The 25,280-nt window shown below is 41.2% G+C and overlaps 2 protein-coding genes across 2 annotated transcripts; both read right to left on the bottom strand.

The window, feature by feature from the left end:
• Window positions 1–1,872: 1,872 nt before the first annotated feature.
• On the bottom strand, window positions 1,873–11,972 carry LOC310875671 (uncharacterized protein). The gene is made up of 12 exons (XM_083788979.1): window positions 11,872–11,972; window positions 7,692–7,931; window positions 7,316–7,574; window positions 6,038–6,085; window positions 5,542–5,557; window positions 5,341–5,438; window positions 4,082–4,129; window positions 3,594–3,609; window positions 3,391–3,482; window positions 2,770–2,823; window positions 2,614–2,664; window positions 1,873–2,180 (listed from the first exon to the last, which is right to left on the bottom strand). The coding sequence occupies exons 7-12, from the start codon at window positions 4,088–4,090 to the stop codon at window positions 2,100–2,102; spliced, it is 303 nt and encodes a 100-aa protein (XP_083645105.1). The 5' UTR covers window positions 4,091–4,129; window positions 5,341–5,438; window positions 5,542–5,557; window positions 6,038–6,085; window positions 7,316–7,574; window positions 7,692–7,931; window positions 11,872–11,972; the 3' UTR covers window positions 1,873–2,099.
• Window positions 7,663–24,908, bottom strand: LOC310871791 (laminin subunit gamma-1-like; the record flags this gene model as incomplete). Its single annotated transcript, XM_083783426.1, has 11 exons — window positions 7,663–7,865; window positions 12,586–12,843; window positions 14,791–15,015; window positions 15,447–15,559; window positions 16,357–16,546; window positions 17,254–17,376; window positions 18,273–18,409; window positions 21,140–21,238; window positions 21,531–21,648; window positions 21,788–21,985; window positions 24,881–24,908. The coding sequence occupies 11 exons, from the start codon at window positions 24,906–24,908 to the stop codon at window positions 7,663–7,665; spliced, it is 1,692 nt and encodes a 563-aa protein (XP_083639552.1).
• Between the last annotated feature and the right edge of the window lie 372 nt (window positions 24,909–25,280).

The raw sequence follows: 25,280 nt of genomic DNA, 5'->3' as shown, positions 1-25,280 counted from the left end.
TGATTTAAAAGATGCAGAGACGTTATTCTGAGTCTTGTGCACGCCCAAAGCGCACCATAACCGCGTGTGCGCCGACATTTTTTAAATTAATTAATTAATTTGATTGCCCTCAAAATAGAAGTTAGAGAAGAGAAGTTTAACACACTTTTATTTTGTATTAATCCAATCAAATCTTCTATTAACGTCTGAGTGTGCTGTCATGCCCATGTCAGCACAGCTTGAGAGCTTATTTCAACCAATTGCCTGTAATATAATATTAATAATATATTAAATATTAAATATTTCACTACACTTTGTTTTTCTTGGCTTGTCTTGGCACGGTGCCAGAGATCTTAGTGCGGCACCGGGGCAAAAAAGGTGCAGGAAATCCTCTTTTAGTTTAGAAAGCTGATAAAGGTTCATAATACAACAAAAACACTATTATATTTATAATGAATGGTATTGTGTATATTGTAGCTTCACTCTATAGGGATCAGATCACTACATCTCAGAGGCATTTATTTGAAAACTTAATAAACTATAGTTACTCTTCTGTGTAGATTTCGATTATTATTAGGTGTTATGATATATGCTGTGTACTGATACTTGGTACTTGTACGTGAATATGCAATGTACTTATATGTATGGTGCACTGCCTGAACTGTAACATACTTTAGGGCTGTGTTAGGGGCACACTGAAGGCCGCGTGCTGCAGGCAGTGATTGTGATGTCTAGTCAGTGACGTCAGTAGGACATGAAGAATCCAAGCTATATATGATCCTGTAAGTGTAATAAACCTTGTGAATGAATTGATGTGACCAAGTCTCCGTGTCATGTTAATCGTTCTCCCGGAGCAGGCCTGCCCGTATGTCCGACTGTCCGAACCATGGAAATGTCAAGGGTCGTCACACACCAGAACCAGACGAGGGTCCGAGTACTTAGAACAAAATCATATCAATTTAGGAAACAAACATTAAACACTAGGGATGTCTCAATCACGTTTTTTTTTTTTTTACAAATAATTTGAAATCATTTTTCCAATCAAACTAAAACAATACATTAATACATTTTAAAATTGAAAACAAAGGCTACCGTATAAAATGCCAGGGACGTTATCCCGTCTTTAATCCAACTATGCATTGTTAGCCAGGGCCGTAAAGACGTCTTTTATCACTTTTAATAAAACAATCAACGATTTTCATGTCTTTAGGGGTGAAAATACACCCGCACACTATTTCGGTACCTCCGGACGTTCTTCAAAGGTCCGGGGGACCGAAAGGTTGCCTTAAAAAAGAATGTACCGAGCAGATATACAGTGTGCGGGTGTATCATTCCTTTCATTGATGTCCACTGGCCTACGCACCTGTACATTCGCCTGATTTCTAGGTGTGTGAAAGCTTTTTCCTACATGTCTTTAGGGGTGAAACCATCAAGGCTCTTGTGACTTGAGGAACAAAATCTGTCATGGGTTCCAAATGGGGGAGTTGAATGTCAGCATTGGACACCTTTACAAACATCTTGGTGGAGAAATGTCTTGGTAAGAATGTGATCCCGGCAGATTGCCTGACTATCGCCTGGGTTCAGAATATGGATATCAACAGAATATAATGAAACACAAATATATTGAGGGTTCTTTACAGTAATTACTATCATGGTCTTGTGGACCAGCATCCTTCACCATGTGAGCTCATTTAAAAGTGAAACCCCCAAAACCATTACTGTAACTACTGTTATTTTTCAATGGACAGACTGTCCGACCTAATAAAGAGCAACATTTGTCTGGCAGCAACAAGTGTCTGACAGTGTGCAGGACCTTTTCTTTGTTTTTCAAAGATGCCCTTTTTAGATTATCTGTTGATAACATTCAAAGCGAGTGTGAGCGAGTGTGAGCACACCAAGTTCACTTTCACAAAATAAGCAAAACGATCAATCTACAAGCTCAAAACGAGGCACATTGTGACACGTTCTGAGCTTGTAGATCGGCCTTTTTGTACGATGAAGCATAGGGCATCAATTCAGGATAAAAATAAGAAATATATGGAGATACGTCCCGGGTTTCTGCAGAGGGCAACAACGATGCAGGTGATCAATACCTCCGCATCCATTATCACTGCGGAGTTTCATCTTACAGACTCATTTCTGATTATTCCTGACATTTGAATGAAGTGGATCAACTGCAGCAGATTCAGGAACTGATGATCCTGTGAGCGAAACATGAGTTAAAGGCAATCAGAAGCTTTGTAGGTTCCTCAGGCCCAGACAGAGTTGGGCAAGACAGCTTTTTCTGTCAATGGCCCAACTTCGTGCAATGAACTCTAAAACTCTTTAAAGCTGAGCTCCCTGCCAGTCAGTTCAAAGGAATGCTCCAGAACATTTTTCACCGTGATTGCTCCTGCTTCAATTGATTTATTTTACTGATGGTTGTTCTGTATAAAGTTCCTTTGTAATGTATCCTGATTCATAATGTTGTGTTTGATGTATTGCTTTTTGACTGTATTTTGTGTATTGTAAACTCGGCTACGTTGAAAATGAGGGCTTATTTCGGAGTATAAATAAAGGTGATGATGATGATGATGATTGTAGAATGTTTGTAATACTTTAACAGTTAACAGATGAATATGTTGCTGTATTCACCTCTCGATGGTTGCCAGTCTTCTCACTCACTGAGTTCACCTCCCATTCCAGCTTCATAAATCAAAAAGATACCTCTGCATTACTCAACAACTTGACCTCAAAATGTGAATGAATAACTATACAATATGACAGTATAAACAATATGATATACTGTACCATTTTCATAGTCTTCATCAGGACCATTCGGTTCTTCATAGTCACTGGTGTCTCCTAGAGGTCGACGCATGAATGTAGTTTATATTTTAAACATTGTTTCAGTTGTGTTAATTGTGCCGATAATGACTAAGAACAGCAAACACAACTCAAGTGGTGGACTTTGATTTTAATTTAAAGGTATATTCAGTGATTTCACTTAATTCAAATATCACTTATTTTTTGCTTTGTTGTGATAATCCTCCCTACTATAGAGTGTGCTGGCCATATAAGGAGTTCCTCCCTGTCCCCAGTTAACCCCTGGGGGTCAAAAAACCTTAGGTTTCGTTTTTGACTCTCTATCCTGATTGGACGAAAGGCTGGGTCCCACAGCCAAAAACGAAACCTAAGGTTTTTTGAGTGAAATCACTGAATATACCTTTAAGTGAATTTTACTTTAATAGCTGAAAGTATAAGTTCATTAGACACAGTCAGAAGTGTCCATAACCAACATGATTGGTTCGTATTGTATAGCATATTATTTTAAGTCAGTCGCACATGGCTATAAGATCATCAGACTGTACATGTTTTTTTCTCTACTCTTATACTCTGTCTGGCTGCACCTCCTGTGTTTAACGCTACTACCTGGAGGGAGGTACAAGCCATCGGCAGCTCCACTTTGATTGGTCCCGTGGTCTGCTGCCGAGTCCTGATTGGTTGCCGGATACGGGATGGGTCTGTAATTAAAAAATATATATACAATATTTAGTAGAAATGAAGTATAAAACAAGATGTATAATCTACTGCTGCCATGCTGGTGAATAGACAGAGATTGAAATTGTACTTACACGATATAATCTGGATCTGTAAAAATAATAATAATACAAAAACAAATATAAATATTTGTAAATATTTGTACCAGATAATAGCAGAGAGGCCTATCTTTTAGGCAGTTTCTCCTGAATTCATGAGAGAGCCTATGTGAGTGAGGTGGTGTACGAACTATAAATGGGCTTACTGGAGTGTGAATAGTGACTTTAATTAGTCATACTAAACTAAATGTGATTTATTAAGATGGAATAGGAGTTGAACTCATTGAATGACAAGACTCTGGCAACCATCACAGGTGAAAACATCGACATATTCACCAAACTGTTAATCACATTCTGCTAATTGCCTTTGGATTCATAATTAAAGTTTCTAAAATAACAAAACTGCCCCAAATTGGGCCACGCCTCCTAAACCTACTGAGAAGACACGAAAACATTAATATTCCAAAACCAATAAAATGAAATAAAATCTGATTGAGTTGATGTTTAAAAAGTATATACTGTACCATTTTCATAGTCCGAGTGCTGGATTACGCCATAGACACTTGTGTCGGCTAAAAGGTAAAGAAATGTGGTTGTTATTTCATTAATTTCTGCTAATTAAAGTCATACTGTGAGACATTATATTTGTATTGTGTTTTAGCGTCACCCCTTGTAGCTCCATTGTCATTACAGTGTGTGTCTATGGATAAATTAATGCGGTGAAGTCTTACGGCCCAAGAAAGAATATGGTATTTTGGAAAGCAACAGGTCGTCAGAAACACTATTTAATCCTTTCAGGGCGGGAACCCCTTTTTGTGTTTTAAGCAATATGTTATACTTTAGCTATTGAAAAATAGCAGATCTACAAGCTCGTATAGCGTATATTTTTGAAAAATCGTGAAAATGGGTCGCAAATCTTTGAATATATATTCTTTCAGCGCAAACGATTTTAACTCAAATCTCCCTGGAACAAGATATTTTCAGATGGGGGTCGGTTTCAATTACATATCATTTTGGGGGTCCTGGACATGGAAATGTTTGAGCACCACTGACCTAGAAACATGGGGTTTTCAGAAAATCATGATTTGTTAACATAATTTGTTAACATAAATGTGTTAATAACTGTAAAATACATAAATACATTTCCAGTGCTATTACAGACCTATACGTCATTATGGTGTGAGTGCCAATGGGAACATGGGGAACACATGGGGAAAAATATAAAGAAAACATATAGTTTTTACAGAAGATTTATGCAGAATGACTATTGTGGAAAAATGTGTTCCAAATGATCCAATGTATTATTTAGTCAAAAGCTTTTAATACTTTTAATTGGATGCCTATTTATAAAACCCATAGACACACATAAACACACAAAAGTAGCAGATCTACAAGCTCACAACGTGTTGAAATGAGACGGGTTGTGAGTTTGTAAATCGGCTGTTTTCGCTATACTTTTATGTGGCAATGTTGTGCGAAGACGAAGGGCATTCATTTCGTTTATAAAAATCACTCCCGGCGTCTAACTCATGTTGATTAGGTGATGTAATGGTGATGTAAAACACAAACATTAAATGCCATTAACAATGAGACAATAAATGATGTAATGAGGGCTAATATGACGTAATGAGGGCCAATATGACGTACATTTTCCATTCATCGTCAATGGCGTTTACAAAAAAAACATTTAACTAAAAACAAACATTAACCTCAAAAATACAAAGTTGAAAAATGGAGATACAAGGTTTCCGCCTGACAACAACCATATAGAAATAACACTGACCGTGTTGCAGTGGGAGGTAGACGTCATCAGGAGCTCCACTCTGATTGGTCCCGTGGTCTGCTGCCGAGTCCTGATTGGTTGCCGGATACGGGATGGGTCTGTAATTAAAAATATATATACAATATTTAGTAGAAATGAAGTATAAAACAAGATGTATAATATACATGCTGGTGAATAGACAGAGATTGAAATTGTACTTACACGATATAATCTGGATCTGTAAAAATAATAATAATACAAAATCAAATATAAATATTTGTAAATATTTGTACCAGATAATAGCAGAGAGGCCTATCTTTTAGGCAGTTTCTCCTGAATTCATGAGAGAGCCTGTGAGTGAGGTGGTGTACGAACTATAAATGGGCTTACTGGAGTGTGAATAGTGACTTTAATTAGTCATACTAAACTAAATGTGATTTATTAACATGGAATAGGAATTTAACTCATTGAATGACAAGACTCTGGCAACCGTCACAGGTGAAAACATCGACATATTCACCAAACTGTTAATCACATTCTGCTAATTGCCTTTGGATTCATAATTAAAGTTTCTAAAATAACAAAACTGCCCCAAATTGGGCCACGCCTCCTAAACCTACTGAGAAGACACGAAAACATTAATATTCCAAAACCAATAAAATGAAATAAAATCTGATTAAAATCATTGGAGTTGATGTTTAAAAAGTATATACTGTACCATTTTCATAGTCCGAGTGCTGGATTACGCCATAGACACTTGTGTCGGCTAAAAGGTAAAGAAATGTGGTTGTTATTTCATTAATTTCTGCTAATTAAAGTCATACTGTGTGACATTATATTTGTATTGTGTTTTAGCGTCACCCCTTGTAGCTCCATTGTCATTACAGTGTGTGTCTATGGATAAATGAATGCGGTAAAGTCTTACGGCCCAAGAAAGATTATGGTATTTTGGAAAGCAACACGTCGTCAGAAACACTATTTAATCCTTTCAGGGCGGGAACCCCTTTTTGTGTTTTAAGCAATATGTTATACTTTAGCTATTGCAAAATAGCAGATCTACAAGCTCGTATAGCGTATATTTTTGAAAAATTGTGAAAATGGGTCGCAAATCTTTGAATATATATTCTTTCAGCGCAAACGTTTTGAACTCAAATCTCCCTGATACAAGATATTTTCAGATGGGGGTCGGTTTCAATTACATATCATTTTGGGGGTCCTGGACTTGGAAATGTTTGAGCACCACTGACCTAGAAACATGGGGTTTTCAGAAAATCATGATTTGCTAACATAATTTGTTAACATAAATGTGTTAATAACTGTAAAATACATAAATACATTTCCAGTGCTATTACAGACCTATACGTCATTATGGTGTGAGTGCCAAGGGCTGAACACACATGGGGAAAAATATAAAGAAAACATATAGTTTTTACAGAAGATTTATGCAGAATGACTATTGTGGAAAAATGTGTTCCAAATGATCCAATGTATTATTTTATTTTGTCAAAAGCTTTTAATACTTTTAATTGGATGCCTATTTATAAAACCCATAGACACACATAAACACACAAAAGTAGCAGATCTACAAGCTCACAACGTGTTGAAATGAGACGGGTTGTGAGTTTGTAAATCGGCTGTTTTCGCTATACTTTTATGTGGCAATGTTGTACGAAGACGAAGGGCATTAATTTCATTTATAAAAATCACTCCCGGCGTCTTAACTCATGTTGATTAGGTGATGTAATGGTGATGTAAAACAAACGGTGCAAACACAAACATTAAATGCCATTAACAATAATGAGACAATAAATGATGTAATGAGGGCTGATATGACGTAATGAGGGACAATATGACGTACATTTTCCATTCATTGTCAATGGCGTTTACAAAAAAAAAACATTGAACTAAAAACAAACATTAACCTCAAAAATACAAAGTTGAAAAATGGAGATACAAGGTTTCCGCCTGACAACAACCATATACAAATAACACTGACCGTGTTGCAGTGGGAGGTAGACGTCATCAGGAGCTCCACTTTGATTGGTCCTCTGGTTTGAAGCGGAGCCCTGATTGGTTCCCTGAGACTGAGCATGTCTGTTAAAAAAAATAAATATATATATATATATATAAATGACATTTAGAAGAAATGAAGCCGGGAAAAAGAAAAAGAAAAGTGAATCTATACTGCTGTTAAACTTCTGTTGATGAATGGACAGAGATGAAATACGCTTACCTGCAGGCACAGCAGCATGGATCTGTAAATTAAAACCAAGTTGCACCATCAACTTACTAAATATAATATACTCATAATGTTGTACGCGGAGTAGCTCAATTATTGTAAATCTAGATGGATCTAATGTAATAGTTCTCACCTTTAGATGATGTTCTGTATCGACACAGCAGGATCAGCAGGATGGTCAGTAGAAGAATCATGGCAGGAACAACTCCCACAATCAACCACACTGTGGAACTCTGTTCCTCAGGTGATGCTGCAGTTACTGAAGGTGGAGGAGATCCACTCACTGAAGGTGGAGGGGATCCACTCACTGAAGGTGGAGGAGATACACTCACTGAAGGTTTAGATGGTTCATCAGTCACTGGAGGTTGACACACTATGATGACAAAGAAAATAGCACTTTAAATAAATAGGTTAGAATTAGAACAACTCATTTTAGCATCATTTAGTCTATAGAAATTCTGCGAGACATTGTAATTCAACTACTGTTATATACAGCTAACAAACATGCTTTTTTTTTTAAGTAAATTTTATTCAAAGAGTTAGATCATGTGCAGTTTTCACAGAAAGAGAATACGACTCTTCGTTTTTTTTACATTTTCTCCCACAACTCCTTTCCCAGTCCTCCCCACCCACCCACCATCTTTCCCCACGAGGCCAGACATACAAACAACATACAAACACAGGTATAAAAAAAAAACAATAATTTGAGTACAAAGCAATACACACAACATACAGTATATACAGGTATAAAACCAATAGGTAGATAAGATACTAAGAGACAAAGAAAGGGATCACATGGTTATGGTTATTAAACAACTTCAATGGGGGGTAAGATTAACAATAATACAAACAGGTAAATACAAATAAAACAAAGTAATATTAAATAAAAATAATTATATATATATATATATATATGTATATAAAAAAATAAAAATAAAATAAAATAAAAATAAAATAAACTAGAAAAAGTGCCCTTCTGGGCACAGGTCTCCACCAGGATAGGAATGTAGGACATTGCAGCTTGCCTTCATCTGGTGGTTGGATAAAAGGGCAACAAAAGTAAATTATCCACAGATCCGTGCAGTTAGAGGTAAAAACACTTTTCGGCCAGTTATAGCGCCACCTTGAGGCTGAGTTGAAATTGTTCATGTGGCATTTCCTCCTCTGCCTAGTGGGAATGTGCGTGCACAATTTCACGGAAATCACGCGATGTGTTCATGATTTGCAGCATTTTGTTTGAAACTGAGCACTCCTGTGAACTTTGGAAGCCAATCTTAACCAATCAGGATGGAGTCTGAGAAATCTGAAAGACCGGTTTCGTTGAATGGCTCTAGAGAGACTGTGTACCAATTTGCGCAATGTTTAGACAAAATCTGTAGGTGTAGGGGAGACGGGGGTAATGTGAGACACTAATGTAATTGCTCCCCTGTAGGCGAGCTAAAATGATATATCAGTCAAATTTACATATTTCCCATTCATTTGGGATGTTTCCTAAAAATGGAAATGATTAGAATGAATCCAAGACAAAGGGCAGTGAACATATGATTGTTTTAAAAAAAGTGGTCAGGTGTCTCACTTTACCCCAGGGCTGGGGTAAAGTGAGACAGACCATCAAAATCAATGGGGTAAAGTGAACCACTTATTCTTTTCACTTTAAAACTACCATAAAAACACTTGTTTTAACAGTTAGAACACTGACAGCTAGCTTGACAACCACACATTCCAAAACTAATGTCAGACTAGTAACAGAATCATGGGAATTGGTCATTAACCACATTTTCTTTCTAAACACTTGAAAGTAAGTCTGAACAGAATCAAAGACAACATTCTGTAATTCAAAATGTTTTAATTAACATTCAAATGATTAGAACACAACACACACGCACACAATTCACATCTCTACAAAAAGCAACACTTGCTAAAAGAGATAAACGTTTCTCTCGGTCGAAGTTTCCCCCCATTTAACCCATTAAGACCGGGAATGTATCTGTGTCACTTTAGCATAGTTGACAGCAATTGGGTTCAGAACACTTGACCCTTAGAGCAGGCTAGTAGGGGCTCAGCACCATCAGAACCAGCTAGAACAGCTACAGCTACAACTAGGTCTACTCTACATTCCAGCCAAGGTTACAGTTTGTAAATACATCAACGATGTGATTATAATCCATTTCTAATGGATGAAGCCTTGGCCTGGAAGAGAGGTTATCAGGTGGTCTCCAAACGTCTTAGAGTGTTTCAACCCTCAACAACTACACTCTCCAGTTGGCGGGTCAGCAGTGATTTGGCCAAGTCACTGCCCCTCTCCTCCATGCACCCAGCTATAGACAAATCTGTGGAGGGGCGCCCCGGGCACAGCCATCACCGAGGTGAAACCAGCTATAGCATTGGCCACACCCGGCCAACAGGGAACGCAGTGACCTGCTGGCCAGGTGCAGCAAACCAGTGCTGACCACACCCCAGCGACCAGCTCGCCCAGGGAACCCCCCGAAGATCCGCCCACTGTCCTTTCTGTCATGCCTGAACCAACAGGAGGCTCCCTCGGCCTTGTGTGTTCTTGGGGGACTGCAGGCACTGAGGTCTCTAGGACTATGGTTTGCCTCATGCCTAGGGTTCTCCTACATCTCACCAGACTGTTCGTCTGTGCGGTGTGCATGTGTCCATCCTTGTCCAGTGTCCACACTTAGCCTTACTCTGGTGTATTTGAGTCAAAGAAGCCTTCTCTGAGTCGGTGTCACTGGCATTGTTGTTGTCGTTGAATCTGTCCTATCGAGTCTCCCTTCCTCCCCTCCTCTCGGGAGACTCTGGGGGTATTGCTTATTTGTACGTTCTGTAGCTTGCTTGGTGCCCTCTTGCGAGTGCTGCGACAGGGGTTGCTGGCCCCTGTTACCCCGCCAGTCTTTCCTGGAGGTCAGCTGTCTCTCCAGCGTCACTGACCTTCCTCGGTTGCCATCCAGACTTTCCTGGAAGTCACTGGTTTCTAAAGGTGAGGATTTGCTCTCTCTGTGTGGTTCCTCCACGCTGTTTAGGTTGTGGCAGCTTCTTCGCCACATCACATTTCAGAACATGTGCCACATCGTTTTCCTTTATAGCAAATGTGGGTCTCTCCCATGCTTTCGTGTTTCCCAGGATTCTTCTGATAATTTGTGCAATTGTGCATATATTTCTGGTGAATTATCTTCTTTTCTGCCTTGCTCTCAGCGGCTGCCTTCTCCATCTCTACAAGGGCGGTTCCACCCCAGGTTGTCTTTCTGGTGTATCTTGGCATTTTCTACAATGTTTATGACATAGAAAATAAAACATATGCAATGTAATATTAGATAAAAATATGTTTAAGACTGAACTTAACTTGTGCCTCATGGTGGGGTAATGTGAGACAGTGTCTCGCTTTACCCCAGAGCATTTGTCTCACTTTACCCCACACCCACATTTTGGTAAACAGGACCTCTTTTAGCAATTCAGGCTAATCTTCAGCTAGCAGCAATCTCATGTATGTATATGATGGTAGTTCATCAACGTGTATGATTTAAGTTTTTCTACCTGAATTAATTTGCTATGACACAACAGCTGATTATGTTGACGACAAGAAAATTAACTTTTACATGCAAAAAACATATTTTTGTGAAAAAAACATGCTTACCACAGCACAATAAGGTCCTCTCCTCCATGGCAGGTAGGAAATGGGAGGGGCTTCAACATATAATGGTCACATGACACAAATGTCTTGTGGTCATGTGATACAGGGGGTGTCTCACATTACCCAGTGTCTCACATTACCCCCGTCTCCACTACTGTGCACAAAGCGGCCTCCTGGTGGCGCTATAACAGGCCGTTGTGGAATTTTTGGGGCAGAGGTTCATCGTGTCTGTGCAAAATTTGGCATCGACCGGGTTAACGGTGCGGGAGATTAGCTGCTCACGGACACACGGACGGACGGACGGACGGACACACACACACGGACGGACGGAGTGCAAAACATACTCTCCCCCCATGCCTTCGGCCTGGTGGAGACAAAAACTATATACATATAAAGAGATAACAAACATGCTTAATGTGTGTGTGTGTGTGTGTGTGTGTGTGTGTGTGTGTGTGTGTGTGTGTGTGTGTGTGTGTGTGTGTGTGTGTGTGTGTGTGTGCGTGTGTCCGTGCGTGCGTGCGTGCGTGCGTGCGTTCGGTGCGTGCGTCCAATCTCTGTTTGGGGCAGAGATTTTGCCTCCAGGGAGTGTGTGTGCACAGCCAACAGGACGGACTGACAGACGGGGACGTAAACGTAATCCCAGCCACGCCTTTGACCTGGTGGAGACAACAATTGTTACCAGTATACTCGCATGCCACTGCCATCCAGCTCTCTGCTGACCATGCTCCAGGATGTCTACACCTGTAGAATCCCTCATCAGACTTAGACACAGCAGGTATGATCATCTCCTCGCTGGGTTTATTTTGGACCAGTACTTCATTTCTATAGAATTCCACGTTGAAGAGAGACGACACAGACGAGACTCTTTTGTTTTTGCATCGTAGAGTGACAGAATGTCCCTCAGTCACAGGGTGTACAGGACTGACCAGGATGACAGAACCAGCTGTAAGACAAGGTGCAAGAAAAACATACATACTTTTAATGTATTTGTGTCCTCCTCCATGTATCAAAAAAATAATAGTAGTCCTGTATCCTACAGATAGGATAATGATGATAATAATAAAGTTGAAACAACTTCTTAAATCTGACATTTAGCATGGAGACACAACCTTGTTAAATGTGATGCAGACTGTCAAAACATCCAAATTAAAAGGTTGTTTAACTTTCAACCTATAGTATAATTAATCAAAACCACATGCACTTAATTTCCCACGACAGATTACAGGATTACCTTTACATTTCTGACGTACACTGTTACAGAAAAGATAAGATTTTGACCATTCCACCAGTCACCTCCTCAGTCAAATCAGTAATGTATGCTAAATTGCTAATGCTACTGACGAGTAGATCTGTTCTGTTAGGTAGTGAAGGAAGTAGGCTTGGCTGGACTCACCGCGTCCTGTGATGTTGACAGCATTGCTGTACTCTCCCAGTCCAGACTCACACCAGTACACTACAGTGTTGAGTTTCACCTTGTCGACATCCCATGTGTATTTGGTCCTTGGTCCTCTTTCAGGTGAAGACAGTCCACCAGGGTAACTATTAACTTTCCATGTAGTATTTTGTCCCTCACAGCTCAGTGAAAAAGACTTGGGGAAGAAGTGTTGAGTTCTGTTAGGACTCACTGTGAGAGAAGCTGAAGAATAACGATCTGAAACACAAAGGGTAAAATATTATAAACAGAGGACGTGAGACAGATCGATAGAGCATACAAAATGATAGAATGAATCAGTCAGTCTCAGTCACTGGGTCTATTCTGTAAATTGTTTTGGAAACAACCTAGAATAATTATGAATGATGAATAATGAGTCCCACTCACCACCAGACCACACAAAGCGAGGCTCACTGTACTCAGTGTAATAAGGTGGGTCTCCTCTCCCAGCTCTACACACATATCCTCCTGTGCCTGTAGGACCATGAATGATGTAGGAACCTTCTACAGTCCCATGGAGGCTACCAGGTAAGAGCTCATAAGTGTAGGAGTTTGGTGGTGTAGGAACAGCTCTGTACCAGTAGAACCTCCAGTCTGCAGATGATTCTTTAACTTCACAGCTCAGAGTCACTGAGGCTCCAGGGCTCAACCATGGAGGAGACACACTCAGGACAGGCTTGGGTTTGTCTGTTGGAAAGAACATTTCTATAGATTAAAAACAGTGTTTGTTATTTAACATAATTACATGGTATACATTCCACCAAGGGGAGCTCCACAGACTTTGGTAATTAGCAGAAGTTCATTCAAAAGCTAACTAGATAAAGTGCCAATCGGCACAGGTCTCCACCAGGATTCTTCCTCAGCCTAGTGGGAATATGCGTGCACAGTTTCATCGCAATCGGACGCTGCGTTGACTCGTGAGGAGTTGTGGCCATTTGCTACTCCTGAAAACTGTAGGAGCCAATCGTGGCCAATCAGGATGGAATATGAGAAATCAAACAAACCTGTGTTGATCACATGACTATGGAGATCATGTGTACCGATTTGCGTGAAATTTGGATAAAATCTGAAGGAGTAATAATAGAAAATGTGTTTTACATATGTGGGCCTCCTGGTGGCGCTATAAAGAGCAGATGTGAAAAATTCCAGACAAAGGTTTTTCCTTGGCCTCTAGGGAGTTGGCATACAAAGTGATCCACAGATTCGTGCAGTTAGAGGTAAAAACACTTTTCGGCCAGTTATAGCGCCACCTTGAGGCTGAGTTGAAATTGTTCATGTGGCATTTCGTCCTCGGCCTAGTGGGAATGTGGGTGCACAATTTCAAGGAAATCATGCGATGTGTTCATGATTTGCAGCATTTTGTTTGAAACTGAGCACTCCTGTGAACTTTGGAAGCCAATCTTAACCAATCAGGATGGAGTCTGAGAAATCTGAAAGAGCCGTTTCGTTGAATGGCTCTAGAGAGACTGTGTACCAATTTGCGTGATGTTTGGACAAAATCTGTAGGTGTACTGTGCAAAAACTTGTTTTGCACAAAGCGGCCTCCTGGTGGCGCTATAACAGGCCGTTCTGGAAAGTTTGGGGCAGAGGTTCATCGTTGGCATCCAGGGAGTGTGTGTGCAAAATTTGGCATCGACCGGGTTAACGGTGGCCGAGATTAGCTGCTAACGGACGGACGGACACACGGACGGACGGACGGACGGAGTGCAAAACATACTCTCCCCACATGCCTTCGGCCTGGTGGAGACAATAATGTTTATATCTGGCACTTTGATAATCAAATATAACCATACGCCTTTTTACTCAACTAAGATGACGAGAAAGTTGCATTTGATAAACAATCTGCAATATCCCCTGCAATATCCCCATGTCCGTTATTGCCATACATTTTTATTTGAGGTTGCTATAATTTCTTAGTGTTTTTAATCAATCTGCTAGCCTGCTAAACCATCCCCGTTATGTGAATGCACATTATCATGCGTCGTCTGCAAAAAGGTCTAGCTGAGATACATGATAATGTGAATTCATGTGATCGGGACAGTTTACCAGTCTATCAATATTGTTAGATAGCCCATTACATATTAATCTATATGGAGTAAAAATGTAGTCAACTCAAAGTGGAAGTAGGTCATCTAAGTTTGTGAAAACATTGGGTCGTCTACGTACCAGACTTGGGGTCACACGAGTCGCTGTGTTCGTTGCAGTTGCAGGGCTCACAGGAGCTGAAGGGTCCCAGCGCGGGTGTGGCTCGCCGGTATCCCAGGGTGCATTGCTCACAGTGCTGTCCAACGTATCCCTGGGGGCAGGTACACTGCTCCACCCAGCGGGCTGGGGTCCCGCCCGCGCCCTGGCGCGCAGAGATCAGGGTCACGTCGTCCAGGTAACCGGCACCTGGGTGACAAAAAAAATTAAACATTCCATTTTAGTTTCTACATCTACAACCCCCAAACCACCATTAACCGCTTGGAATGTTCAAACCTATCTCAAACATTGTGTCATTATCATTATTAGAACAAATAACTTTGCTTAAATAACGGTGAAACATGGCCTTCTCTTGTGGTAATAATCCAAAGTCACATGATAAATTAGTGAGTTGTTTTGCCAAAAATGGTTGGCGCTTGAAGGGGAGCACGCCAGCACGTCTTTACCACACAGCTAAAACAAAAAACACTATTTGGACAAAACCCCTAACTGGGCATGGTTTCATTAAGTTCTATTGGGCCCAAAAGAACCACAACACTCTTTATAGACAACTGACACCATGGTGTCTGAGATCTTCTACTTGGTATAATTGTTGGTATTATTTTGAGGGGATACTTTACTTTTCTCGCTGTAAGTTCCTCTGATCTTGATGGAGGTCAGGTTGTGGAGCAGCTTCTGGAAGTCAGAGTGACTGATGGTTGGTCTCCAGGGGTAGTCAGTACTGTCATGAAGCCTGCAGGGGGCGCACACAAACCACAAAAACTTAACACAGTTAAGACATATGTCTGCATGTTCTCACTGAACCCACCTGAAGACGCATGTCTGCATGTTCTCACTGCCCACCTGAAGACGTATGTCTGCATGTTCTCACTGAACCCACCTGAAGACGTATGTCTGCATGTTCTCACTACCCACCTGAAGACGTATGTCTGCATGTTCTCACTGAACCCACCTGAAGACGTATGTCTGCATGTTCTCACTGCCCAACTGAAGACGTATGTCTGCATGTTCTCACTGAACCCACCTGAAGACGTATGTCTGCATGTTCTCACTGAACCCACCTGAAGACGTATGTCTGCATGTTCTCACTGCCCACCTGAAGACGTATGTCTGCATATTCTCACTGAACCCACCTGAAGACGTATGTCTGCATGTTCTCACTGCCCAACTGAAGACGTATGTCTGCATGTTCTCACTGCCCACCTGAAGACGTATGTCTGCATGTTCTCACTGAACCCACCTGAAGACGTATGTCTGCATGTTCTCACTGCCCACCTGAAGACGTATGTCTGCATGTTCTCACTGAACCCACCTGAAGACGTATGTCTGCATGTTCTCACTGCCCACCTGAAGACGTATGTCTGCATGTTCTCACTGAACCCACCTGAAGACGTATGTCTGCATGTTCTCACTGAACCCACCTGAAGACGTATGTCTGCATGTTCTCACTGAACCCACCTGAAGACGTATGTCTGCATGTTCTCACTGCCCACCTGAAGACGTATGTCTGCATGTTCTCACTGAACCCACCTGAAGACGTATGTCTGCATGTTCTCGCTGGGGTAGGCGTTGCCCTGTGCGATGAGAGGCACTGCCACTCTGTGATTGGCTCCCTCCAGGATCAGGTCCTTGGCCGACAGGCGCGTGTCTCGACGGTCCACACGGAAGCTCAGCGTCAGGTTCTGACCGTAGCTCAGCAACTGGTCGCCGAGGAACTTCTCTGTATCCACGAGAAGAGATGAGAGGGTTCAGGTTATTCACATGTCAGAGAAAATCACGATTACCGATTAATTGTCACATTTTTGGCATTGAACATTGGCACTTTGATATGAAATTTCAGATTGCCTTTAAGGCTTCTTAATCAAAATGTGCACAGGGCAGATATGACAAGTAATTTATACTTGTATACAAAGAAATTATTTAATACTTTTATACTCATAGTCATAATACTAGCACAAATAGGTCATCTACAAGCTTGTAGATCTGCAATTTCTGCTTGTTTAAACGATTATGACAATTATGCAATAATTGAGACAGATCTAATCTGGGTTGGGATCCTTTAGAATTTTAACGATTGCAAATGGATTCTTACAGGTCTGTAACTCAGAGTTATGATGGTCCAAATTACAACGTTTGAGAACCACCAGGCGTTCTGGAAACGGTTCCAAATGTGACGGAACCGATTCCTCAATGTCGGATCCAGTTCCGGATCCCAACCCTACACTCATCTGCAGAACCATCTGACTGATCCGACTATAAAAATAACGTGCATATCACACAGGACCCGAGGGTGTGCAGTGCCTGGTGTGAAGGCTGTCGAATAATCAGTTGAACCGTCCGGCCAAAACTGCTGACCACACACCATAACCATAAATGGTATGGTGTGTGTGTTGCTCTGTGTGGGAGTGAGTGTGTGTGTGTGTGTACCTGGAGCTATGAAGTACATAGGGAAGTAGTCGTCAGAGATGAGGGAGATCTCCTGACCACTGGGAGAATACTGGACCGGAACACTGGAACCATCGCGCTGCTGACCACTCCACTGTTCATCATCTGCACACAATTCAAAGGGCTTTATTGGCATGAGAAAACATACGTTTACATTGCCAAAGCAGAAAGAACAATACAACAATACAGCAATACAATCAAAACAAAAATTATGTACTTTGTCAGAATCTTCAATAGATCAACTTCTATGTACCAAGATCACTCGATGCAGGTATAGTGCAGGAATATACACAATGATTAGTACACACACACAGTTATGTTCAGTGTTAATATACCTCTGTAAGGGTCAGACAGACAGACAGTTTAAACTGTATCACTGGATGAAACTAGTCAATTACGGGTTAATGTATGGGGAATGTAATGTATATCCCCAGTAACGCACCAAACCCACAGGACGCGCCGCCGGCGGTAAGCGCACCGACGTTAACGTTGAGTGTTTGATGTTGATGCTAATGAATGTAGCTGTTCTCACTGGCACACGTTAAGATGAGTTTTGTGAGGGAACAAAAGCATATATACTGTATATTTTGGACAGGAATTGGACGAGAACAGTCGCACACAAAAACCACACATCTGTGGACACTTTTTTGGTGTGTCTGTCAACTTTGTTTGTTTTTTTCAACCAAGGTTCATGTTTTAGGTTGTTATTAGAGACGGTAAACAAATGATGTTATTATGCAAAATATGTATTTTCTTTACAAAATGTTATGGCAATGTCTTTATTATTATTTACTTTGGTCCTACTAGACCCCAGGAAATTACATCTGGCCACAAAAGATCACAGGATGAATGTGAAGGCGTGTGAAGCTGTGGGTTTACTGGCAGAACGCCATTGTGGGTCGTGCTCTCCATGGCCACTAGAGAGCACACTGACGGGGGATGTCTATAAATTACCCAAAAAAAAGTGTACAGGTGTTATAAAAGGTTAACGTTAACGTTACCTGCATTAAAGTGTGTGGTGATGGTGTGTATGCTGTATCCCTCTGCGCTGTCACACACCGACGAGTGTTGGAAACAGAAACATGGAGTACACCCCTGAGGGTTCAGGGGGTCTAGGTTGAAGAAACCCAGCTTACACCTGGAAAACAACACAACATGATCAACACCTGGAAATGACAAACGCACAACAAAATACACACCTGGAAACAACACACGACGAATACAAATGGAATAACTTTGCTACTCACATCATAGGGCTTTAAGTGTTTAAGGCAGAAAACAGTGTAATATGAGTGTTGGGTATTTAAGACAAAAAAAAGGAATAAGCATGAATTAATACAAATATGTTTTATAAATCTTCGAGGAAAAATCTTAAAATGCCTGGGCTATGTCATGACCAAATTATTGACACCAGGTCGAATGTGGTCAAATATCTTTCTGTCATAAATAACAAAAATAAAGACGAATGAATAGTACAAGAGCCTGTGACTAAATAACTACATTAGCGGTAGATCCATTGGAACACAGGTTCTCTTTTCAATTTCCTGAACAGTAACAATGTCGTCACTGTCAGGTGTATATTCTATATATTCTTTAATGAAAGTATTGAAGTTGTTCATGCTGACTCCATGCCCATGATGGCGTGTCTGATGTCCCATGAGGTTTCTCTGTCTGTCTGTCTGTCTGTCTGTCTGTGCATGCGCGCACATGCATGGTTCCAGGGTTAATTAAAGTGTGCTGACAGAATCAGATGCTATAGACATAATAACAGCTGGTACTGACAGACAGAGACATGCAATTGCATGTGATCCAGGCCCCTGTTGAGTGTGTGTGTGTGTGTGTGTGTGTGTGTGTGTGTGTGTGTGTGTGTGTGTGTGTGTGTGTGTGTGTGTGTTGAGGTCCCTGTAGAGTGCCTGTGCGTGCTCAAGTTAACAGTTACAACTGAGAATCCCAGACTTCCCTTTCCTGGCCACATTAGCCAACCCATTAAGACCTGAGACCAGATTCTACAAATGTCTTCAGTTTTCTGAAAACCTTTTCTATATGTTTGGGGTGCTCAAACTTTTCATGTCAAGTACTCCCAAAATTGTATTGTAATGCATTAGGCCCCTGACCCATATCTGAAAATATGTTGTTCCAGGGAACCCCCAGAAGCAAAGATTTAAGTTCAAAACGTTCACTGTGAAAGAATACATTTTCAAAGACATCGGTCTGAATTTAAAGATGAATGTCAACGTTTGGGAAAGTGAGGACATTTTGAGTGTGTCTGTGTACTGAGTCTATACTGACAGTGAAGTATAACGTATAACTGTCGTCACTGCTCTGAGTTACACAATTTACACTAATAGCAATGAATGAGAGAGTGAGCGTGTGTGCACGTGTGTGTGTGTGTGGGGGGTAGAGAGAAAATAGAAGAGGAGGAAAGAGGAGAGAAGAAAATAGAGGTGGTGAGCGTCACTGACAGGAAGAGAAAGACAGCTGATCAAGACGGACACAAATAGACAGAGGGAGATAGACAGGGGAATTCTAGTGTGTGTGTGTGTGTGTGTGTGTGTGTGTGTGTGTGTGTGTGTGTGTTTACCGACAGTGAAATATGAGGCTGGCTCCACTGCTGTGAGCTACACAATTAACACTAAACAGCAATTAATTTAACAGGTCCATCCAGCAGATGGGGAGTTCCTGTTGTAATATTATGAATATTGTCAGCATTGTCAACACTTCTTGTTGTTCAGCGGATATCCATTCACTTTGATGAGATTTGTCACACAGGGAGTCAAACTGGAGCCTACTGTTTGATGGAATTCGTTGAAGCCAATGAGAGCAGAGTGGACAAGATTATGAAGAGACTATACTGTTAAATAAATCGGTTGGGGAAACTAAAAGAAGACAGGACAGAGGTCACACGTCGTTTTAGTGTGGCTCTATGTTACATGTGATGACATAGAACATGGTAAATATCTACGTCTATGTCAGGTCTTCTGGTTGATGTGCGATCCATTTTATTTATAAAAATGACCATATATTTTATTTGTACATATCTTACAAAAGGAGAAAACACAAAACGCTTGAGAGCTTATTTCCATCATGATCCTTGGAGTGTAAAATGTGTGTAAACTGAACACCATGTGCTTGCCATGTATAGACAAGTAAAATACAACAGTACAACATGGGCACTGTAAAAGGAACCCGTTACAACTCAACTAATAGGTGGTTATAATTAGGTTCAGCTGCTATTCAGACGGCTCTTTATGGAGGACATAACAAGTTAACAAACAACATTTGAGGTTGAAACATGTTATTAAGTCCATTTTGGATAAGAAATAAAACTCCTACAGAGTGCATATACAGTATATCCTGCCTTCTGATGTTATCTTTTTATTCTTTCCTATCATGCGGCTGTTGGAACAGCTTGGATTTGTGTGCATTCCACTAATCTGTGTCATGGAGAAGTTCAGGGTTCTGCTGGTGCATTGGTTGTGTCGAGTGAAATGCTGTGTTCACAGTGGCAGTTAAAAAGCTCCAGGCTACCATTAATTTTCAATGGAAGCCAGCGACATGAACATACAAAGCTACAGGCTACCATTCCTTGTCAATGAAAGCCAGCGACATGAAGTTCCAACGCTACAGGCTACCATTTATTTGCAATACGCATTCTACACACCACTGGGTTCGGCTGACAGTTCTGAGTTCTGTTCTGCTTACAGCCAGGAGTAGGTACGTGTGTGTGTGTGTGTGTGTGTGTGTGTGTGTGTGTGTGTGTGTGTGTGTGTGTGTGTGTGTGTGTGTGTGTGTGTGTGTGTGTGTGTGTGTGTGTGTGTGTGTGTGCGTGCATGCGTGCGTGCGTGCGTGCGTAGGTGCGTGCATGTACCCGTCACAGCTGAAACCTTCTACGTTTTCTTTACATTGACATCTTCCAGTCTGAACGTCACACTCCTGAGTACTGCCTGATGGATTGCATGAACATGCCCTGTAAAGAGAGGAGAGACACAGACAGAGAGAGGGAGAGACACAGAGAGAGAGAGGGAGAGACACAGACAGAGAGAGGGAGAGACACAGAGAGAGAGAGGGAGAGACACAGAGAGAGGGAGAGACACAGAGAGAGAGAGAGAGGGAGAGACACAGAGAGAGAGAGAGAGGGAGAGAGATCAAAGAGTGAGATTAGGTGCAAACCATACAGTAAATTCTTGTGTTAACATTGAGAGTGTACAAATGATCCATCTGAACACTCTCTCAGTTAGAGATTGATCAAAAACAATTACCTGCAGCCAGCCTCAGTCAGAGTGTGAAATCCTGGCTGACAGCGGTCACATTTATCTCCTGTCACTCCTGGTTTGCAGCTACACCTCCCAGTGCTGTCACACTGTGTACTCTGAGACCCTGAGAGGAAGAGAGGAGAGGTTACCACCACAGATACATAGTAGATACATCTTTTATTGTCGTTTACCGTTGCATGCATACTAAACTGGGTGGTAAACATGGTGCAATCTGCAATGCATATCAAAGTGGGGGTCCTTACCGACAGGGTTGCATCCACATGGCAGACATCGTCCCCCTGTCTGCTCTCGACCCTCCGGGTAGTAGTTGTCGAGGCAGCGCTCACAGTTTGGTCCGTCGGTGTTGTCGGCACAGTTCCGGCAGTGACCTCCGTGATTTGTGGCGCGGTACAGCTCTGCGTCGAAGTAACACTCCAAACTCTTCCCGTTACAATTGCAGGCTGTACACACACACACACACACACACACACACACACACACACACACACACACACACACACACACACACACACACACACACACGTTAATAGTTTGTTATGAATATCAACTTGTTTAAATATTATTGTTTGGGTATATTTCATAATCAGAAATTCCTCAGTGGTTAACAGCACTGTTTAGTGTGTGGAACAGACTAACACTAACACGATAACTTTCACATAACATGTACCACAAAACGGAAGTGCAACTAATCGATCATGGAAAAAAAGTATTTATTATTATTTAAACAAAGGACTTTAAAAACGTAAAATTGTGAAATTACGAAGATTTTAAGTAGAAGAAGTTAAAACAGCTGATCTGTAAGCTCAAAATCCATCGCATCAAGTGAGCTTGAAGAACAGCTATTTTCACACGACACTGTTGTACAATTAAGTATACAATAGGGGCTTAAGTGGTCAAATACATTCTCCTTCTGATGTCGGAAAATGTTCTAGAGATTAATGGTTAAAAGAATGGCTAGAACAATAGCTAAAAAAAGTGCCCTTCCGGGCACAGGTCTCCACCAGGTTATCCACAGATCCGTGCAGTTAGAGGTAAAAACACTTTTCGGCCAGTTATAGCGCCACCTTGAGGCTGAGTTGAAATTGTTCATGTGGCATTTCGTCCTCGGCCTAGTGGGAATGTGGGTGCACAATTTCACGGAAATCACGCGATGTGTTCATGATTTGCAGCATTTTGTTTGAAACTGAGCACTCCTGTGAACTTTGGAAGCCAATCTTAACCAATCAGGATGGAGTCTGATAAATCTGAAAGACCCGTTTCGTTGAATGGCTCTAGAGAGACTGTGTACCAATTTGCGTGATGTTTGGACAAAATCTGTAGGTGTACTGTGCAAAAACGTGTTTTGCACAAAGCGGCCTCCTGGTGGCGCTATAACAGGCCGTTCTGGAAAGTTTGGGGCAGAGGTTCATGGTTGGCATCCAGGGAGTGTGTGTGCAAAATATGGCATTGAAAAACTTGTTTTGCACAAAGCGGCCTCCTGGTGGCGCTATAACAGGCCGTTCTGGAAAGTTTGGGGCAGAGGTTCATGGTTGGCATCCAGGGAGTGTGTGTGCAAAATATGGCATCGACCGGGTTAACGGTGGCCGAGATTAGCTGTTCACGGACACACACACGGACACACGGACGGACGGAGTGCAAAACATACTCTCCCCACATGCCTTCGGCCTGGTGGAGACAATAAGGACTAGTTGTGATACTCTGTAGCAGTTATGTGTAACCTGTAAGTTAATTAGTTTGTTCATTTCAAGTCCTCCAAAGAGCTGACTGAATAGATGACTATTCGTTCTAACCAGTTCCTTTTATAGAACCCTTGTTGAACTTCTTTGCTATTTTACTTGTCTAGCATGTTGAAACTGTAGGAATGCATTTATTACTGATTTAAAATGTCTGCATGTCTCTGCTACTCCCCACATAGGATTCAGTTTACACAGACGTGCGCACGCACGCACGCACGCACGCACGCACGCACGCACGCACGCATATATATATATATATATATATATATATATATATATATACGCACGCACACACACACACACACACACACACACACACACACACACACACACACATATTATTTCTAGGGCCATGTCATGTGGGCCTTTCTACTGGTAGATCACAATCTACCTTTTGGGCACCCCTGCTTCTACACAAACACATGGAACCAAATGATACAAACAATAAACATTACATTAACATACTGTAATTATATGAAATTAATATTCACCTTGACTGTGTCCATGTGACAGGAAGTTACTCAGCACTGGAAAACATTTGATGAAACAATATTATCCATTTTGTTGTATTAATATCAATGGCTAATGATGCTCGAACAACATAGACAGGATCGAAAAAATACATGTTAACGACATTCAGAAGATTTAGAACACTTTCCTGTGGGTCTTTATGTATATAATATGTGGTTTTAGATATTTTAGATTTTAGCAGTGAGCCCAGTGTCTCTGCTGTCATGGACATGCACAATTGAGACCAAGGAAGCTGAACGCGGAAGTGTTGGCTGCATATAGCCCATTGGGCATGTTTATTTCCTTCCAGGAAGCAACATGGAGTCCACCGTACGGTCTTCGCTTCTTGTCCTCATTAAATAGTCCTTGGACTATACTTTACATGTTGTCTCAGCAAGACAGCCCTTCCCCTATCCGCAAGGAGCAGTGCACCAAAGCATTATGGGAATTGTAGTCCAGGAAGTTAGTGAGCCCAGTGCCCTGCTAAAATCTAAAATGTCTAAAACCACATATTACACACATAAAGACCCGGAGTAAAGTGTTCTAAATCTTAGAAACTTCATTAACATATAGCAAAAAGGGTGAAGTGTCCCTTTAAAGCAAAACTGTGGTTTGTGGCTCGATCAGTGTTACTCCAGCTTTAATAAAGCAAATAACAAAACACTGCCCCTCACCTATAGGAGGGCACTATGAGTCACCAGAAGGAGGATGGGTGTTTTCCATGAATATATCACAGTTAAAATGGAGTTTGAAATTACAGTGCATGGGATTGTATAGGAAGGGGGTGTGTCTGATTAAATGCATATAGAAAATATCTTAATACTGCTCCCAAAGGCCTGAGAAGACGATAAAATGATCACATGTTTTATATTTTCAAATATCCCTTTGAAGAGTAGTGTATTATTTGGCCTATTGAAATGATAAATGTACAGCAAGGTGAAAACATCCAACATAAAACAACTACATTGATAAAATTGACATGATTTCAGTGCATTTTTAACTCTGTACAGACACTTATAGGCCTATTCATATTAGTTTCATATCGTAGTTCAACAGAGCTACTAGTAATAAGAGTAATAGTATACTCACAGAGAACACAGAGAAAGATGTGACCCATGATCCTCTCCTGTGATGAATGACTCTCAATAACCTATACTTCCTGTTCACTCTGAACTAATAGACTGACACCACGCTAGACAGGAACGCCCATAAACGTCACATCCGGTTTTAGCCCATGCAGGGTAAGAATTTTCTATGGCTGCCAATGCAACTTATTCCAATCCTTAATCACATACGGACAAACATCTATGCCGATAATATCTAACTTGTGGAGGTAACGTGCCTTGTCCACGAGCAACAGATCTTTCAACGTATGGCATTGCAAATACGTTTTGATAATCGCTACTCTGCGCAATATTGTTTTGGAAATGCCGCAAATTGCATTGCAGTGAACGAGAGCAAATCACAACTTCCCCTGGGGGTGGTGACT

The sequence above is a fragment of the Protomyctophum parallelum genome (assembly GCF_964188405.1).
Source record: "Protomyctophum parallelum genome assembly, chromosome: 1".
In the NCBI taxonomy this organism is placed as follows: domain Eukaryota; kingdom Metazoa; phylum Chordata; class Actinopteri; order Myctophiformes; family Myctophidae; genus Protomyctophum; species Protomyctophum parallelum.
The sequence above is the reverse complement of the archived record's forward strand: the minus strand, read 5'-3'. Positions and strand labels throughout refer to the sequence as shown.

Excerpts from the sequence above, each read along its gene's own strand:
- LOC310875671 (XM_083788979.1), bottom strand. Across the intron at positions 2,665-2,769 it reads TGATGAAGACTATGAAAATG|CTGGAATGGGAGGTGAACTC; the intron begins GTACAGTATATC and ends TGATTTATGAAG. Across the intron at positions 2,181-2,613 it reads AGACTGGCAACCATCGAGAG|GATCATCAGTTCCTGAATCT; the intron begins GTGAATACAGCA and ends TTTCGCTCACAG.